Here is a 16,036-nt window from a genome sequence, read left to right on the forward strand (position 1 = left end):
TAGGCCTACTGCTATTTGATTGCCAAGCCACGGACTATACATACGTCCAGTTATAACCATAATAATAAGTAAATAATTAATTACCTACGCTTATAGAAGTCCACTTTTAACCACGGTATGGATAATTGTCTAGGCCTGTCCAGAAGTAGGCTACTAATCTCTAATTATACAGTATAGCCTATTGAATTATTGTTTGTAGTTTATTAGGATTGTATTTGATTTATTCTTGCTATAATTCATTATTAGGAATATAACTTACATAATTTTTAAGTAATTCATTCACTGTACCGCAATTCATTCGGTTCTAATGGCAAACAGCCGGGAGATGGACCGGCAACGCTTAGTCGCTTACTACAGTATTTTCCATTCGCCAATTGCGGGAGAAGCTGTCACCAGAAATTATTAGAAGATGGCGGTCGCTGAGACTACTATTGGTTAAGTAGCATTAGCTATTAGCTCCACCCCCCCCCCCCCCCTCCTCCTGAATGTTTCCAAGCTTCTAATGAAGGCGGTGATTATATGTGATTGACGTAACAATCAATATAAGAAATAATATGTTTATGACGCATAACTAATATTACAGCGTGGATGAATAAAAATATACTTTAAACGTCTAATAAACAACGCAAAATACGCTAAAAGTTGTAAGGAAATTTCTGATTTAGGCTGATTAATTTGGGTTGTTTAGATTAGGCCTTTGTTGTGACAAGATACGATGACGTAATTGGAGACCAAATCTACATTGTGTATTTAAGGCATGTCTTCCCTTCTTGTTATTATTCTGTTTTTACATAAATCTGCTGAATGCGATGTTTACTTATTACTTAAGTTTAGGAATACATTTCAGCCATCTTAGTTTATTGTTCAATAAGTCTTTTTTCGTCTTTTTTTTGTTCAATAGTCTTTTTGCAGTTTTTACGTTTTTACACATTGAAATACATGATTGATAATTCAGTCCATTTTAGTATTTTTTTTTGATGTTAATATCAGATTCCAACTACTGTAATATTTTCCTGGTCAAAACTACCATAATCCACTTTTGGAAGAGGTATCTGAATAACAAGATGTAGGAAAAAAAATAATTATTATAATTTTAATCAATAAAACAAGCATTAGTACATCTATTGACTTTTTTACATTTAGTTACTTATTCAAATATCTAATCACGTTTGTTCCGCTCAACTGGCTTTCACCTCTCTGAAAGCAACCCTAGTACATCTGTATTCCATAAAATTTTACTATAAGCTTTTAAAAATTGTCAAGTTGTAAAAGATACTTACGAATCGGGAAGAGTTGTCGTTACGCACTGTCTTAGCGTTACCGAAAGCTTCAAGTACAGGGTTAGTCTGGACGACCTGATCTTCCAGAGTTCCCTACAACACCAACATACAAAACTTAGCGATTATGTACCAAACATTAGCCATATTCTATTACAACTTCAAAATGGTTCTGTCTAATTGACGAACTACAACATCTATGCGCCAAAGTTTTATTTGTTTGAATTTTAATGCTTTGCAAGAAAGGTTTCCGATTTATTCTTACTAGTGTACCTGTTGCTCGAATTCGAGCAATTGCTAAGTATTACAGGGTTTATTTTAAAACGAACAACAGTCATAATTTCTGATGACTTTAAGATTCGACTTAAAGATTATGGAAATACTCAAGATGTACATCGATATAATCAACATTTCTTGTAAACATCTTTTTTTTAAAGCTGATCTTGTTTTTTAACGATAATAAATTAAACAAAAAAATATTTTCTATTTCTTCTCCTTGGTGGTGTTCTATGACTTTCCTATGTTTCCATAGTTTGCAAGCGGCTCTCTCAATAATTACTAAGATATGCAGCACAGCGTTAATTCAGTTTCCTTTTTAGTATATCAAATTATCCAGGCTCTCCCGCTTTTTCCATTGTAATATTTACACCAACCCAAATACAAATAGTAATTTCAACAAAGTCAGTAAATGTTTGTAGCAAACTGTTAAATTAGTAAACTTACTGACTGTTTACAATTAACATATGTTCTTCTTCTCATTTTTTATTTCTGACAACAGCTGGAGTTTCATAACAGTGTTTGTTTACCATGTTAATCTTAAGGAGAAATACAAAACTTTAAAGGGTCCCAGGGCCTCACTCTCTCATTATTTCCCTAAAAATAAAGTTTCCTGCACAACTTCACGTTACGCTCTTTCCAATGACACCAAAAACATGTCAATCGGTTAAGTAGTTTCGGAGGAGTAATTGTCACAAAAATCCTGCTTGCGTATTAAATAAGTATAGATTGTGTTAGTTTGTACAATATGACATGGTAAGGTTTACAAAAAGCTTATGTACCTTCTTGGTCTCCTCAGCCGTGGGCTTCTTGGAGGAAGCACCGACGGTGGCGAAGTACGCGATTACCTTCTTCGTGTTTTCAGTCTTTCCCGCACCAGACTCTCCTCTGTTTGACACAAAATATATCATAAAACGGAATATAGGAAATTTGTGACAAGAAAGTTGACAAGTGTTAAATGAACTCAAAGGCAATGAGGTGAGGTAAATTGTATTAGAGTTATGAAAATACAAGTGAAACAATTTTAATTGTTACTTCTAATAGAACTTAATTATTTCACAAATAACTGGGGCTACTTTGCAATTATAAAGCTTTGTAAACATGGTCCATATTTAAAATGCCCATTTAAGTAAGAATATTATTGTGTAATGATTTGTCTTTGTTATTTTAATAATAACATAAATGAATGTAAAAGTAATATTTGACGAATCATTCCTTAAATCGTAACAATTTTATTGTAAACTGTAAATTTATATGTGAAAGTTTCAATACTTTGTATTTTTACTTACGTGATAAGCATAGACTGGTTTTCTTTGTCTGGAAACAGATAAAAAATGGGTTTAGTGTGAAATTTGATTTCGTAGTCAACAATCATTTAATATAAATATAAATACGAAACTATTCAAGTGCGATTGTACAATCTTACAGACTCTGTCAATGGTTATAGCGTTCAAACGGTCAATCTTTCTTAACTAATATTTCAATAAATGATACTGGTATTTATCGAAACATCTAACATTTTTCAACTGATTTACGTACAAAACTGACAACTTCTTAAAATATTAACTAGACGAAACTAAGTGAAGTTCTCACTGTGAGGTTTAAAAAATTTCATGCAAATCTTTGTTAATAAAAGGCTTTTTTATTACGAGGTTAAAACATCTGATTCTTGTACCATGGGTTTATTTCTGTGTTTAGTTATTAATAAACTATATTCCAATAAATTTCTTGAAAGTTTTAAATTTAATGTTATTAAGTTAATTAACGACTCTTGTGGTCGTGGTAGTTTATTTGACTATTGTAGCGTAAGTTTAATTTTTATTTTTAGCTTGAAATTGATGTATACTTTTTTTAAGTGATTAAGGTTAATGCAAATTAAATACAGGAGCTTTAGGATAAAATATTCATCATAATTCAATATCCCTAAGAATATATTTGTTGTGATTTTTTCACATTCACACGTATTGTCATTTTAAAGTTACTACGAAACAAAATTACGTTTATATTTAAAGCCTTATTTTTAAGAAGCGTTAAAATACATACTCATAGTGCTGTTAATTTTAAAATTAATACTAGCCGGAAATTAATAAAAAATCTAATACAAATTCAAAAGTATTCTTAAGTAAAAAATAAATTATTTTATTTTACCAAACATATAGATTTGAGGATCTTTGCACTAGTTTTTAAATGTGTTTAAGGCATTTACAATACTTTGCTAATTAATTGGTTTTTAATTAATAAACCTACACCATCAGGCCGGTTGATTGGGGCATAAGGCCGTGTGATTGAGGCATAAGGCCGTGTGATTGAGGCATAAGGCCGTGTGATTGAGGCATCAGGCCGTGTGATTGAGGCATCAGGCCGGTTGATTGAGGCATAAGGCCGTGTGATTGAGGCATAAGGCCGTGTGATTGAGGCATAAGGCCGTGTGATTGAGGCATAAGGCCGGTTGATTGAGGCATAAGGCCGTGTGATTGAGGCATCAGGCCGTGTGATTGAGGCATCTGGCCATGTGACAAGCAATACTTAACGTTATAGTACTACGCCTGTATAAGCTAACTAAGTCACAATATTATGGTAAATTCTATTATCTTATCAATCAGCCTCCATAGTTACTTCAGTCTTATTTGGATATTTTATACGATCAGCTATTACAAATATTAGTACCTGCACAGTAAAAAAATTAAATTTGATAATGTCTCTAAATAAAGGGCAGATGTTGATGTGATTGAAGTGAAACATAAAATATGATGAGACAATAAAGACCAAAATATGTTGAGGACGGTCTGCTATTGATTTGTATCAATCGGGAATAATGATCAGCGGACAAATTTTGAAGTCTGAAAATGAACAGGTGATGTCCTCGACTCATAGCTTAGTATTTTTCCTAGGGAGTTGACAGACTTGTTGTAGCCCCACAACGCATGTATTAAAACCCGTTTTTGCAGCAGTATGTATAACGAAAACAACGTTTTTATCGTTTCAAAGAAGCGTTTAGAGGTGTTTATCCACACTCGTCGATGTGTGCTGGGGAGGGTCGGTTAACTATATTACAATGTACATTTCATTGTATTATGAGTTTGTTTCTAATTTAAAGTATACAGTTACTCTCGTAACTCACTGGTAAGCATGTTGACGTAGGCTCCGTCAGAGATAGCAAAGATGTGGGGTGGGACTTCGTTACGCCTCTTGCCTCTGTACATCTTGGCACACCTGTTTGTGTACACGGGGAACCTCTTGTAGGGGTTGATGGCGACGCAGAACAGGCCAGAGTAGGTCTATAGACACAGAGTAATACAGAGTGAGACATACAGCTGAAACGACATAGAGTATGCAACGAACGCTACCATTCAAGCTGGCAACCCTTCTAACTACTTTCATTATAACTTACCTCGACGCAGTTATGGATTGTGTTATTATTTTAGTATAAATTCTGTATGTACAGGTTGAACTAGGCCTTTGCTATATAATTCAATGACGCCAGGCATTGGATTATACCATGCAATTGCAGTTGCAAGAAAATTATACTTTGTAACGGGTCATTAAATACCAAATTATAGATCTGGTGGGTTCAAAATATTCTAAACAAAAAACTTTCAGCAACATAGTGTTTTTATAATTTTTGTTGACAAAACCCGCTAAATAACGATAGATGGTTCTATGCGTCAATATAAAGAGAAGATTAAGAATAAATCACAGAAGAGGCCGCCAACCTCTTAAAAAAAAAAAAAAAAAATGTTTCTAAAAAAACTATTAGTTAAGATAAAAATGTTTATGAAAAAAATACTAAACGGGGGATATTTGGTTAATTTTTCTAACTGATCCATATGGAACTTAAACGGCCTATGTTATTAAAGTAAACGATACCTGCGTTAGACAAGCTTAGCCTGGCTCAAAGTGGAATTGTTAAAACAGATTCCATTTATATTTTATATAATAAATTAGATAACTAATTCAATGCCACTTTTCGTATTTACGGTTTGTTCCTTTCAAACAACACCAAGATCAAAAAGATCGAATAGTGAATAGCTAAATATCACGAATGATTTAGTAAAGTAAAGCATAATAAAGCCAAGGGCCTAGGGCGCACCTCATTTTAACATAGGTCTCGTTATCCTTGAAACGTATACCAAACGTGTATGTTAAAAACACAAAATGGTTGGAGAGGCGTTTTAAAAATATATTCATTCTTAATTTTTTCTTTATTTTGACCCATATCACAATTTTTTTCAGAGTTTTGGCTATTTAATTACTGGAAACCCTGTAAAGCTACTAGATTTAATGAGTTTATTTTTAAAGAAAAGAAAACTTAGGGGACTGATTAAGCAATCGCGATATGCACAGCCATATAAAAAGTAATTTACTCATAATGAAGTGGTTGTAATCGCTTACAGACAAAATAATAAATTTTTAATGTCTATATTTATCTAGGTAAATGGTATAAAGATTATGTTTGGTAACAGTGCAGATTGTCACTAACATATATTTATCATAGTTTTCCCAGAATCAAAGATAGATGGACTGAAAAATAATGTTTAGAAAAAATGTAACTGACTAAAATTACATTATTTAACAGCTATTGTAATTTTGATTCTTGTCCTACCGTTAAAATGTCAACGTAGGTTATAATAAAGCATCAATTCGCTTCTGAAATATAATTTGATTGTAAGGGAACTTATTTACAATGATTTTTATTTATTTTTATTGTTTATTCCCGTCCATCAAGTCTACCTAGTTGCAAGGTAAAAGATGATTTAGTTAAAGTATAATAACAGTTTACCACTCTAGAATACTAATACTACTTTATTATTCTAAGAATATACTTCAATAGCTTACTAACCACATGCGCTACTTAAGCAATTAGTTGAAAACAAAATATACAACAAATCACGCCACACACTATTTGAAATCATGCACAAAAAATAATTTTAACCTTACTGCATCTTATAATCTGATTCTATAAATGTTTCATTTGAAACTATTTGTTTTGAAACGATAGTTTCAAACGTACGAAAAACAGATATATAAAGTGCAGCAGGACAAATACACAATAAATCCCACAAAATACCCAAATTTGATCAAATATTTTCAAATTTGGATTTTCACTATAGCCGCACGGCTGAGTGCGTTTTTACACAACTAAGGGCGGGGTGGTCAATGCACCTTTCCATCCCTTGGGCATCCATGCTGGGTGATGTAGGGTGTTCCTTCTCCTATCTGGGTTGTACGAGAAACGAAATAATCATATTTCTGATCATGTCTACAGGTAGAAAACCATACAAGTGTTATATTCCAATATCTATGTAACATTTTAGACAGAGGTTAATAACAAAACACCTCAATAAAACCTTTGCTAAAACTATACGTATGACGTTATTTTGTCAGTTACGAGGGACAAGGAGGATTTGTTTTCTATCCAAAATACTGAATCGTTTCCGTTTCAAAATGTATTGCAGGAGCTAAATAATTATGTAAATCTATTTATTGTTTTTATTTTTTTTATCACTATAGCATGTATAAAGAGTTAAGAATTTCAGAAATGATGTAGCTAAATGCTAAAAACCTATTTAGTTGAAATTTCATTGCAATAGATGACCCATGCATCAGTGTATGGAGGGGACAGAGGGTTTCCACACATGCAGACACCCGACGATCCAAGGTGAAACCAACTCTCAAGGGCCAAACTTACGTAGATCAGCTTATGATAGTATCTTTGCTTGAGGTTATACAGGACGGACGCGTCATTCAGGTATGTCAAGTTGGACATATCCTCGCATTTCTCGTATTTTGGTGGGTTCACCTGCCCTACCAAGTCCTTCTTGAAGTCCTTGGTCTGTTGGAACACAGATACATGATATTAATATGGTGATACATCAGCGAGGTCACTCGGAAGTGGACTTACGTAGATCAGTTTGACGTAGTATCTCTGCTTGAGATTGTGAAGGACTGCCGCGTCGTTGAGGTAAGTAAGGTCCGCCATATCTTCTACCCGCTCGAACTTGGGAGGGTTGACCTGGTAGACCTGCTCCTTCTTGAGGTGTTTCTCCTGCTCAGGTTACATATGCGTTAGTGGAGCCCGCGGTGCCGGCCGTTCGGGCACTTGGCGGAGTGGGGTGGTAGATGAGGACTAAGGGATTGTGATCATTGGGGGGTTGAGAATTGTTTAACTGAGAGGGGTTATAGATTGTGAGCCAGAAATGGTTAGGGATTGTGAACAATGAGAGGTTTTGGATTACGATCTATAAGGGTTAATGGATTATAATCTATGAAAGGGTAGTTGGTGGACCATGAATGTAGTGGGTCATGATTCATTATAAGTTAGGGACAATGATTATTGAGGCTTGGGGATTGTGATCTGTGACAGGTAGTCAACAGTAATCTCTGAGGAATACTGTATTGGGATTCTTGGTGTATAAGAGTATTATGGGCACAATTTAAGTAAAAACTATAAATTCGGGAACAAAATAAACCTCGTCTTAAACAACTTTAGGTTGAAACTAGCATAAATCTCCGATAGAACTTAAAAATAATTTTTACGACAAACTAAAAATTTACAAGTAGTACATCAAGGGGGTTCTACCCGGCAGCCTGAATTTCAATTCAAGATGGCGGGTTATATGGATTGAAATATAGTTCGGGATTGAACATGCCTCTATTGTAAAAGCTCACAACATTCTAAAACCAATTTGTTTTCAGTGATTGTGAGCTTGTTGTGCTCTTTACAATCAGAGCATGCAATGGATAGGGGAAAATTCATTTTAACTATTATTTAGAAGTTAAAATCGCACGTAAAAAAGAATAATTTACGGATTTTTTTTAAGAAACAATAACGAAGTTTAAGTTCATTCAGTGCATAGATTGGATCTTTGTGAATATTTTACAGTTTATTTCAACTCGATAAACACTTTAATAATGCCACGAGACTCTTTTTTAGGGCCATGTTTACGTGGTAACAGCCGGTGGGTGGAACCCTCTTAAGATTTTAACTTTTAAAACATTGCAGTTTCAGCACTGTATTTAGTTAATACGAACCACTTACGATTACTATTGCTTACTGGAGTGCTATATTTGTGTTCTAACATATAAAAATGTATGTTATAAAAGTATTGTACGCATACATAATCAAAAATTATTAAAATGCAATATATTATATTTAAACTTAGATCCACAAATAAATTGAAAAGTAATTTTTAACAAACTTATCGTTCTTGAGACTTTTTACCATTACATATTTAACAGAGATTATATTACTAAAAGGCATATTACATATATTGCAATTATTGTAGCTTTTTATATAGACTGTCGATTTAATTAAAAAAAATATCTTTTAGCAGACGTTTGAGAAGCTTACCTCGCCGTTGGGGAGTACAACGGTGACAAGGTCTCCCTTGGTAGCCTTAATCTCGCCCTGGAGGAAGCCTTCAGCTTCATCAGGGACCCAGCAAGCCTTCTTGCCATCGTAAGGTTTCGATTGGTCGATACGTTTCTGTTCGAGAGACACAAACAGGTAAGGGGTGGGATCGGGGTCATCACCCTCCTGTGGCTTTGGCTTCGGCATGTTGAGACTAGGAGATCAGGTACAGCGAGACACTTGTAGGACAGCCCTCGGATCTCTCTGTAAACACACGTCAACAAAATCTATCACTATCAAGGCTAATTTCAACTGTCCATTTTAATATACATCCATTATCAAACTTTTCACCTGGTCATTTTCTTTAGCACAACAAAATTGCTATACGTAATTTACACCTACGCCAGTTTTAGCGAATTTCTCATATAGGAAATAAGCTTTTTATGAGTATGATTATTACAAACGTACAATCGTTATTTTTCCTTTGATCAGCAAGTGGTATTTTTGAGTATAGCCTATATATCGCGTGACAGAATACACTCGTTAAAGAATTATATGAAATTATATCCATCGATTTGGTACACAGAGGATTTGAGAAATATACCTTGTGGTTGTTCCAGCTTATGATGAAACTCAACTTACTTGAGAGACCTATAACTGTTTTGTATATAAATGGCCTCACAGATAAGGTGGGTACCCAAGGAACAGATGATGACATTTTTTCTAGCTTTAAATTATTGGCGTTTGGCTGAACTTGGACCTGGGACAGTTAACCACTAGACTAGCCGCACCTATATACACACTCCAACAGATGAACTGATCAACGTACAGGACTAACGACTCTTCATCAGATTTTGTGTTGACAATTATGTCCTTATACTTGGTTACTTTGCCCTAAACAATACAAACGATAACTGTGAATAAATATTGAGTAACATAACTACTCTAAATTCTTTCAATGATAAACTATATAAGTTCGTATACATTTTTATGAGTCTGATATTTAACATTCACCTATACAACAACTCTAGTTTAGATCTATTTCAAGATAGAAGTCACGTAATACATGTTTTATTAAATTCTAAGACCAGCATGAACTGTGTTTTTGTTTGGACGCCAGTCACTGCCACCTAGTTAGTTACGATTCCGGTGGTAGATTTGACATCCAGCGAGATTAATTGAGTTTTGACATCATTCATCAAAGTATATATCGTATTACGCCATATTTTTTTTGGGATTTACATGAGTGTTATCGGTTATCACACAGTGATTTCATTGTTTGTAATCATTCAATTATTCAACAAGGTTAAAAAAAAACTTGTGAGATCGAGATTTTTAAACCAGTAGACGGTTTTAATAACTACAGTTTGGCCTAGGTAAATGCAGTTAGTGTTAAAGCTAATTCTGTCGTGATAACATCGATTTATGTGGTTTTTTTTTCGAAATAATACTGAAACTTAACGCTGAACTTGTATTTTTGTATTGCACACACAAACAAACAACATACTCTCACGTTCTTTTACAGAACCCAGTATGTACTTTACACTATATCAACTGCGTCTAGTGTATGTTGGCTCATTCTTCTCCCTGCCGTTGTACTATTTATATATTTTTCTCTCTAAGCATATTAGGGCGATGCAAAGTGAACTGTATTTTTTCTTTCAAGAGTTTACATCAGCATAAGCTCGTTGTATATCCGAGCTTTGGCCGATGGAACGCGTCAAGGCTATTTTCGTGGTCATTCGCGGCCCAGAAATACCCGCAGCGCACGCCCAGGGCTACAGACTGTCTACGTACAGCAAGCGTCAGCTAACATGCAATTTGCCACTTGCCAGCTAATCTGTCAATACTGCGGTGAAACCTGAGTCATTGTTGTGTTTGTAGCACCTGGCTTGGCAAACAATACTCTGTTTGGTAACACCAAGGTGTTATTATAACAGCAAGCTAAGTAGATAAACAAACAAACGTTTATGAATACCAACCGATGATCAAAGATCCACAATGCATTCTACGAAACTAGCCCAAACAAAGACCTGAATATGAACAGCATGATATAATAACAGTTTTAAAGCTGGTGTAATAAGTTTATTTACCACCATAACTACTTTAAATCATTATATCATCTTAATTCCACGTCTTAAAAACAGTGATTAACCGATACTGTCTATATAATTGAATTAATTACAATAGCTGTTTAAGACTAAGTTTAACAAAGAAATTGTTTATTAAAATCTCTGTATTTAACTTTTAAATCCCACAAAATACCATCACTGTTCTAGTTTGAAGAATACGTGTTTTTCTATTACGGTATACCGCATGACAACTGACCAAGTGCGATTCATATATCGCACGTGAAGGAGCGCGGCACGGCGTGGATGTGATATGGCTACAACTACGTTGTGCGGGTATTGCCTATGTTCAGGCGCGTCCCCTTGTATGTGGATAACGTTGTCGTAGCGGCTAGGCGCGGCACGGTGTGGATGTGATATGGCTACAGCTACGTTGTGCGGGTATTGCCTATGTTCAGGCGCGTCCACTTGTATGTGGATAACGTTGTCGTAGCGGCTAGGCGCGGCACGTCGTGGATGTGATATGGCTACAGTTACGTTGTGCGGGTATTGCCTATGTTCAGGCGCGTCCCCTTGTATGTGGATAACGTTGTCGTAGCGGCTAGGCGTGGCACGGTGTGGATGTGATATGGCTACAACTACGTTGTGCGGGTATTGCCTATGTTCAGGCGCGTCCCCTTGTATGTGGATAACGTTGTCGTAGCGGCTAGGCGCGGCTAGGCGCGGCACGGTGTGGATGTGATATGGCTACAGCTACGTTGTGCGGGTATTGTCTATGTTCGGGCGCGTCCCCTTGTATGTGGTTTGTAGCGAAATTCAGTAGAGTAACTTAGACTAAGGCCCCCTAATCGTAAGCTTGTTGTACGGATGTACTTGTTAATGTTTCAAAATAAAAAATAATATTTTTATTCTTGTAATACTACGTTTCTTGTTCTTTAAAAAAATGAAAAACAACACTTACTACATATTTTACTTTTGTTTGAAATTCTTATAATCACAGTTTTCATCCATTTTGATATTTTTTTTTATTTATAGTGTGTATAACAAACAATGTACAACACAGTAAAATCATAAAATGATTATAGTAACTTTTATGTTTATAACATTTTGTTTAGAAACGCTAAGCATTTATTTTTTTATGTTTGCCTCCGAATTACGTTGAATATATAAAATTGGTGTAAATACCTGCTTCTTATGATTACTACAATTTGGATTACTATGAAGCAGGTATCTACACTAATTTTTATATTCAAGCATTTATGTTATGATTACAAACTGAAAATGAAAACAAGATGGCGAGTGTGTGTTTAGTTTGGCTCATCGCTTCGCCTCGACCTCGCTGGTGTTTCATCAGAAATAACCTTCCAGTGACCTCTACACGGATTCACACATTCATTTTAAAACTATCGACTATTTTTTTATCTAGTATATAACTTTTTTCAAACACGTGATTAAACTTAGCCGTGGAAAAAAATGTCTGTCTATTAAATTTCTAAAATTACTGGTTTCCTCATATTACATTGTCCCCTACAAATAACAGGAATAAAACCATAGGCTACTGAAAACGCTTATTCTTAACTGAGTATTCTCCACTGACGTATACAATGTCCACGATTAATTTGCCTACCTCACTGTGCCCGTAAACTACCATCATATAAAAATCCGTACTACTTACTGTGAAGTAATATCATTTGTAGTTTAATTTAAAATATATATATATTTTATGGTTGACAGTTTAGAACATGGATATATATTATGAACATTATAACAAATTACTACAAGAGACTAAACGTAAGTGTTGTTATATATGTTAGTAAAATATTAACGATACGGTTAGCTAGTTTATGTTAACACAAACTTTAACTAATTGTTTAATAGTTAGTTAAGAGCGACAGTTTCGTGTTGAAAACTCTTGAAATAAATATTGACACCTCGTCACTTCTTTTACTAATACATTAAAAAAATAACTATTACTTTCCTTAATGAATTAAGATTTGACAAATATATTGGAGTGCAACATTTAAAGTATAAAATTGTAAATGCATCATTTATTTTTATTTGGAAGAATAACTGTTTAATGCACAAGCCAAGTTATCGTAGTTTTCTGTACATTTAGTTCTATTTATTAAAAATATTTAAGATCACTGGGTGTTATCATAAAGTGTAAGTCACGGTTAAAAAATTTCAATATGTATTCATTACCATTCGGAAAGTATGGTATTCTGCTTTATATAAACGTTAACAACAATGGAATGCTATTTGTAATTTGCTCCAAAGCTAATAGTCAACATGACTATCAGCTATGCAGTGAACTGGGTAATATAGACTAGTAGTGTAAGTCAGAGTCTATAATGAATTACATGTGTGTTTATGAATGTGGGAGTTATCAGTAAGGAGAGCTTATACATACGGACGGTGGTGAGGAGCGAAAGTCGTGAGCGACTGAGCAAAGAATACGACGGGGACCCGCGCGAGCGCCAAAAATAGCGCCCCTCCCTCCCCTTCGGCGCTTGGATCAGATGTACCGCCTATTTAAAACATGCCAATCACCGGTCTCTAGGAATTGTCTCCTTTATATAGAATCAAATAGCAAAGGCCCAAAAAGAGGAAATGTGATCCGGCACTTGTACAAAGTAATCGTACGATTAAGGGATAGTTTAGACAAGTAAATAATTATTTGGCTTCTTTATAGCAATTTAAACAGTAACAATTAAAAAGTATATAAGGAAAATATTACCTGACAACCGTATCCTTTTACTAAAATACGACTGAAATTAATTGTTTTTTCTTCAGGTCTATTTCTTTATTTTTGTTTTTATTTGTCCGAGAAAAACTGCGGGGTGTGCTATTGTTAATAAGTATTGTTTGTAAGCAAGTAAACAATTCGGTATAGCATTGAAACCCATAAATGAAGAACTAGTATGTGGCACATTACTATCGGTACCATTTTAATTGAATAAGATCGTCCGATTTGTATGTGTAAACTTTAAATACTACTATAAATAAAGCCACAAAAAGGCCAGCGTAAATTTTTTAAATATTTTCTTTTATTGTTAGATGAGGTTTATTTTTTAAGATAGTATTTCCATTATTATGTAGGCTATAATTGAAAAGATTTTTGTTCTCCCTTCAATGTATATTTTATGTATATAATATTATGTAGGCCTATAGGTATATTATATTTAATGTATATCTTTATTACTTTGTTAATCTTCTAACTTGATTCAATTTGTGTTATTGATCCATCACATAGTAAAAGAGGCTTAGTTTTCATTTAGTTATCAAGCGATAGCTCAATTGTTGCAGTGAATTTGCCCCCTAAGGTTGTCAACACTGACGCAGAGTTGTCAACACTAAACTGTTGCCATGGCAACCAGCAACAGTACATCTCAACTCTGTGCTCTCCGTTTACTCATGAAACAATTCACATATCATGGATGAAATTATTATAATTTTATAAATAGAATTCATAATGTAGATTAGTAATGAACCAGTCCTACACGGCTTCGCGATTGAAGTTCTGCCAATACTGTAGTTTGACTAACCGAATTTAGAGATGTGTACGATTTGAAATATCAAGCTGGAAACTTTTCTTTTTACTTCCTGACCTTGAATAAATTAACAAGCTAGTTTTGAAAATCTTAACACGGTTCATTATGAATGCGGTTTATTACAAATGTATGCGTATTCAGTGCAAATTTCATCTTAAAATCCTGTGTATTATAATACGAGTATATTAAATTTAGATCGGACTATTTTTTATAAAGCATTTTGCCTTTTATTTTTCATTCTTTACAAATTTATTTAAGTTTTTAACTGTCATATCAGTTACACCCTTTGTGCAGTCAATTGCTTTTATAACATGGCACTATGTTATGACTGCCTGCAATATAATTGTTCGGCTTTGCTACTATGTAAATATGATTAATTTAATTTCAAATCTTTCAGCTAATCAAATTAATTTAAAAAATTAACTGCATCACAACAGATGAACAATAGTAGCATGGATTTACACGGTCACTTTTATATTCGCGAAGTTAACTCAGCCAGATAGTCCACACTCTGCTTATCACACGCCGGAGATGAAGGGAGTCCACCAAGATGTCCACAGGTAATCCAGAAAGCACAGATCCGGTGTACCGCCACTTACCGTTACCACGTGTTATCGTTATCACACCGCACTCTTATCACTACAGTAGTTTCTTATCACTTCACAGCACCACAGCACGCTGTACACTCTCACTTACGTATGGATGCCTAGTGTCGACCGCCTCCCTCCGTACTCCCGATATAAACGTCTGCAACGTGATACCGGTTTGGTACGAGGATTGCGATTGGCGGAGATTTCGACCAATCAGGGAATAGCTCAGTGGCGGGTCGGAGCCCATTTTTAGGCTCGCCCCGGCCGCCTGAAATACCGTGACAATGAGGGGGCATTGTAGCGACGGTGGCGCCGTGGACGGTGCCCCCAGGTACTACCGTGCCTTCCCCACAAGAAACAACATTGGGGGCTGGGGGTAAACAAACCTACCCCCCGTGGCTGTGAGGTAAGTGACAGCAACAACTGACCAATCAGCTGTTGAGCTATGTCTCCGTGGTATATCGTGCCACTCGGAGTACTGAACCATCGGGAGGACTTGAACTTGACAACCAATACGTTGACCCCGTGAGAGAGTTTGTCTCTTCAATAGTCAAACTGACATTTATCTCATCTTGATATAGGCCTATAGCTGTGAATCGCAACAAGAAACGTACATATTTAGAAGGGGTTGATAGATTTAGTATTATACCACTTTTGTTATGGATACCAATGTGGCATACAATCTAGAATATTTAGATAAAAGTTATTACTAATCTATATGATACATCTACTTGGTGAATCAGATTTCATTTGAGTATTATTACTTTTTCCTTACGAAACATCTAATGTAGCAATGTTCCTAGTGACTGCTTTAGATGTTCTTTTAGTGAATTTCCCATTTATTTATTATCAACGGTTCCACCATTTTTACAATGTTGATTAATAATAACAATCAAGACAGAGATTTCAAATGACTTAAACA

The 16,036-nt window shown here is 34.9% G+C and overlaps 1 protein-coding gene across 30 annotated transcripts in view; it reads right to left on the reverse strand.

Moving 5' to 3' along the window:
- The window catches only part of LOC128982782 (myosin heavy chain, muscle), a 53,706-nt gene extending 38,468 nt beyond the window's left edge, over positions 1-15,238 (reverse strand). For 21 of the 30 annotated variants that reach the window (XM_054401760.1, XM_054401755.1, XM_054401771.1 and 18 more), the window contains exons 1-6: positions 8,905-9,168; positions 7,243-7,386; positions 4,675-4,831; positions 2,843-2,870; positions 2,336-2,441; positions 1,281-1,373 (exon numbers count right to left, since the gene is read on the reverse strand). In XM_054401760.1, coding sequence (XP_054257735.1) covers positions 1,281-1,373; positions 2,336-2,441; positions 2,843-2,870; positions 4,675-4,831; positions 7,243-7,386; positions 8,905-9,111 — 735 coding nt within the window. In that variant the 5' untranslated portion in view covers positions 9,112-9,168. Of the gene's footprint in view, positions 1-1,280; positions 1,374-2,335; positions 2,442-2,842; positions 2,871-4,674; positions 4,832-7,242; positions 7,387-8,904; positions 9,169-15,123 lie in introns of those variants that run through there. The other 9 variants (XM_054401763.1, XM_054401754.1, XM_054401751.1 and 6 more) reach the window with 2 other exon arrangements.
- Positions 15,239-16,036: the final 798 nt, after the last annotated feature.

This window comes from Macrosteles quadrilineatus, unplaced genomic scaffold (assembly GCF_028750875.1).
Source record: "Macrosteles quadrilineatus isolate MER2022 unplaced genomic scaffold, UCM_ALF_1.0 Scaffold_1__1_contigs__length_201487025, whole genome shotgun sequence".
Lineage (NCBI taxonomy): Eukaryota > Metazoa > Arthropoda > Insecta > Hemiptera > Cicadellidae > Macrosteles > Macrosteles quadrilineatus.